At 33.6% G+C, this 4636-nt stretch overlaps 1 protein-coding gene across 1 annotated transcript; it reads left to right on the top strand.

The window, feature by feature from the left end:
* The first annotated feature begins 1758 nt into the window (after positions 1 to 1758).
* LOC117624889 lies at positions 1759 to 4212 on the top strand. The gene is made up of 2 exons (XM_034356390.1): positions 1759 to 2048; positions 3404 to 4212. Exons 1-2 carry the CDS (start codon positions 1847 to 1849, stop codon positions 3904 to 3906), a joined length of 705 nt encoding a protein of 234 aa, XP_034212281.1. The 5' UTR covers positions 1759 to 1846; the 3' UTR covers positions 3907 to 4212.
* The last annotated feature ends 424 nt before the right edge of the window (positions 4213 to 4636 follow it).

Raw genomic sequence — 4636 nt, 5'->3', positions numbered from 1 at the left:
CATACTTAGTCAAATTTTTTAGAGAAAATAGTTTTTCAAGTATAATATGTAGTAATCTATATTATTGTGCACCAAAAGCTACAAAAATGAAAACCTATATGAATGAGGTGTTCTCTGTGTGTGTGTGTGTGTGTGTGTGTGTGTGTGTGTGTGTGCGCTGTGTGTGTGTGTGTGTGCAAGAGATCCTAGGGTTGAAGGATGGGGGATGGTAGGGGTGGCATTTTAGACCGAAAAATTGAAAAACTGCAAAAATCAACCGACATTTAACCGCAATGGAACTGTAATTGAGGGAAAATGAACCGCATTGGCGGTATGAAGAACCAAACCGCATTTTTCAGTATTTGATTTTCACAACTTGTGGTTACCGCAAACCGCGACTATATTTTTAAAAAAATAAAAATTGCATTTTATTGTTTAATTGTAGCGTTGTATAACAAGACCACTTATCTTGTAAGTAATTAGTTTATTTATGCTTCTTCTTATAATAAAATGTACTAAACTTATGTTGTTTTATTTGTAGATAGCATTGGTGTTCAAACAACACAACAGGGTCCTTCAAATCCACTCACCACCACCAACACTTGAGTTTGTAACTTGAGTTTGTAACATTGGTGCATTGCATTTTCCTTTTAGTTTGTAACTTTAATTAACTTTGAGTTGGATTTTTCCTTTGAGTTGTAACTTTAATTCATTTTGCATTGCATTTTCCTTTTGGTTTGTAACTTTAAAGAATTTGGAATTTGAATGCTTGAGAAGTTGAGGTAGTGAATGCTTGAGAAGTTTAACTTTAATTGGAATGCGTGAAATTGTAACTTTAATTTTCTTTAGGTTGTGAATGCTTGAGAAGCTGAGGAGGTTGTGAATTTATATATGCTTAAGAAGTTGAGGTTGTCAATTTATTTCTTTAGGTTGTGAATTTATATTTTTGGGTTAAAATATGCTTGAACTCAAAAGGCTTCAAAACTAGGCCTAAAATGTGGAAGATTGAATTTTTATGACACAAAAAGAAGTTGCAGTTTTAAACCGCTAATTCACGGTAACCGACTCCTTTTTGCGATTTATCGCAATGCGGTAAACGGCAAAAAGGGTCAATTTGCGGTTTCAAAAATCATCATACCGCAAATAGTCGGTCGGTTTGCGATTTGGCCAAAAATTCGCAGTTACCGAACCGCAACCACCCTAGGGGATGGGGTCGTGAGGGTAACTGTGTTAATACTTTTTAAAATTTGTGGGTTTTTTTAATGTTTGTTTTAAATTTATAAATTGTACTTTATTATTTTTTTTGGGGTAAAAAGTCCAATTTGTCCATAAAATTAGAGCATGTGCCCTCCCCATGATTCAATTGAACGGAAAATTGAATGGTAGGACCGTTTTGATATCAAATGAAGAGTTGGGGGACGATTGAAATAAAAGTTTTAGTTTATAGACTAAAATGATATTGGAACAAAAGTTGAGGACCATTTCAGTCAAAAACTCAAAATAAAATTAAAAGGAAAAAAGAATTACTAATACTTACTAATCATAATATTGAACCATACAAAGACGAAATGAGTTATAAATAATGCAACCAATCAAACCCAAATAATGCAATGCAACAAAACTTTGAGTTGTCTAATTTAGTATTATCACTACAATTATTTTATTAATTGGAACCGACCGACAGACAGAAAGGAAAGAGATACCATTTTGGTAATTCCAAGAAAAAGTAAGGGCTATATATATAACACATGACGCATGAAATTAGCTGGCAGCATTACAACTGCAAGTAAAATTTGGTGTACTGCATGTTCTCTGCATCCATATCCACCATCAGTCTCTCTGCTTCACAACACAAACTCCAAGAAGAATGGAATTACAGAGAAAGTACTGCAGCAATCTTTTCTTTTTTCTTCTTCTTCTTCATTCATTCTTCTTCTCAGGATCTGTTGATGCTTACAAGAACTACACAGTAGGCGACTCTTTGGGTTGGTATGATAACCTCCAAAACCCCAAACTTAATTACCAGAAATGGGTTGCTGCCAAGAACTTCAGCTTGGGAGATTTTCTCAGTAAGCTTACCTAAACCCTACCCTTCAATTCATTTATTTGCTTGCATAATCACTTCCTCTCTCTCTCTAGCCTCCCTTTTTTTTTTTCTTTTCTTTTTTTACCTCCTCTTTATTTGCATAAAATAATATTAGTTTGGTGCTGGTTCATCTTGAATTGTGATATTATTAAATGGTGTTTATATGCAAAGAAATTCTATATTTTTATTTTGTAGGATTATTCAATTTTTGTAGGATTAATTGGTGTTTATATGCAAAGAAATTATTTATTTATTTTCTGAGTCATTCCCTGCTTTAATTAAATTAAATTTCAAAACTTCCAAGTCTGGAAATTAAAGAATTTGTGGTTTGCTACGTACAAAAATATTTTTTTTTTTTGTTGTTGTTATTTTCTTCTAGAAAAAAGAAAAAAAAAAGAATTTTGGCAATAAGAATTTGCATTAAAGATCAGATGTGTCTTTTCCAAGAAGAGCATCAATTTTAGTGAAAAAGGTAAAGCTAAATAAGACTCAAAGAGAGAAGCATTAAGAAAAGGACATCTTAGTTTGCTCCAATTACAATCAAGCGCATGGACTTTTCTGTGAAACCATGTGTTCTTCACGTGTAGTGTGGCCACCACCGACGCCAACTGATCACATGCAATAGACTCTGATAAAGAGTATTGTACAACACAACCACCGTTTTCTTGCTTTTAAATTATTCTACTTCAGTCAAGGTCCAAGGATAACTTTCGTACGTGTTACAATTAAATCCTTTCGTTAATTTTTGTTAATTTTTTCGTCTATTTGAGGGGTAAAATTATCAGTTTGTATTCTAATTATCCTTTCAAAACCAATGACCTTGTTGCGGAAAGACTAAATTGAAACGAGCGTGAGAGTTGGATGAGCAAAATAAAATTAGGGTAAGTTCAAAGACCATTGCTTTAAAATCCATGATAGAAATTTTTTTAAATAAATTTTGTGGAAATTAATTAGTAATATTTTTTTGGTAAATTAGTTGATAAAAATGCCTTATCTTTTGTTGTTTTTTAAGAGGAGTAGATAGTGGTTGGGAAAATGGATGGCAGTACATGATGAGTTGGGTTGGGTTTTTATATAATATAATATTTGGGTCAAATGTGAAGAGAAAAGGAAAACAAATGCATTGATTAACTAATAATTAAGTTAAGACCCTTAAGTTAAACAAACCCAAACTGGTGAGGCCAGTTGGATAGTTGATTAGGACAATGAAACCGTTTTTGTACAGAGGTTCGAATTTCTTTTTGTGAATTAAATTAATTTAGATTATTTTATCCCTTGTATAAAAAACAAAAAATTGGATTTCTGTGCTGATTATTTTTTATTTATGTTTATGTGCAGTTTTCAACACTGACACGAACCACTCGGTTGTGCAAACATATAACTTGACGACATACAAGCTGTGCGATTACGACGATGCTCAAGAAAACGACACGATCCAATGGTCGTCGGCAGACCCATCAAACACGGCCTCACATCCAGTCTCTGTGGAAGTGCCTTTGCTGAAAGAGGGCATGTCGTATTTCTTTTCAGGCGATTACGACGGCGAGCAATGCAAGAATGGCCAGCACTTTAAGATCAACGTCTCTCATGGCCAAGGCCTGCCCAAGAGCTTACAGGAACCGGCCGCACAGAATCAGTCCCCAGGTCCAGCAAGCGGACCCCAGTCTGGCAACGACGAGGATTCGGTCCCGGAGACAATCGTTCCTTCCAATTTCGATCACCCCCACGAGGACGACACAGAGGAGAAAAACCCATCTGGGTCGGTTGCTTTATCAATTTATGCGACGCAAGGAATGGTAGTTCCGTTTTTTATTTTATTAATGCGTTTTTATATATTTTGATTATTTTTTACATTTTCAAGTTATTTATTTATTTAAATTTTTTAAGTGATTAATTTTAAGTTTTTCTCTTCAAATAGGCTTTATACGGGTATTTATAATACCCATGTAAAAAATGGGTTTTTTTACTAAAAATCTATTTTAATTTGGTGTGTGTTCACTGTACGTGGTTTGTTTGCTTGTTTAGGCATTGGTTTATTGTATTGTAACAAGTTAATAAAAATAATTGAAGTGTTGGCATATGCGTTACTTCTTGTGGGTTCTTCTAGATTTGGAAAAGGCATTATTTTTGGGAAGCATTTCGTTTAACTCAAGGTGTATTATTACTACTTTTTTCAACACTTGGCACGTGCAATGTGTTTATAGATAATTATGGTTTTATAAATATAAAGTAAAGAGTTAATTATAGTTACGTTTATGAACACGTATCATGTGTTGAGTGTGTTGAGTGATGTATAAAGTGGTAAGCAAAAACATTTCTATTATGCTTGTGAATATTTTCTAGTTTTAGATGGAGAGAGAGGGAATAAGGATCGATGATTGGAAATGAGATCAATAATTATTTGTTGGGTACAGATGGTTTGCCAACCCATTACTAAATCGAAATACCTTTAACTTTATCCTCTTCCTTTCTCCTAAACTTAACCCTAACCTTCCCTTTGCTGTTCAAATTTTATTTCATTTTTCTAATGATTGGGTGTTGTCCAACCATATAGACAAGTAATTTCAATTT

Source organism: Prunus dulcis, chromosome 4, assembly GCF_902201215.1.
Source record: "Prunus dulcis chromosome 4, ALMONDv2, whole genome shotgun sequence".
Lineage (NCBI taxonomy): Eukaryota > Viridiplantae > Streptophyta > Magnoliopsida > Rosales > Rosaceae > Prunus > Prunus dulcis.
The sequence above is the reverse complement of the archived record's forward strand: the minus strand, read 5'-3'. Positions and strand labels throughout refer to the sequence as shown.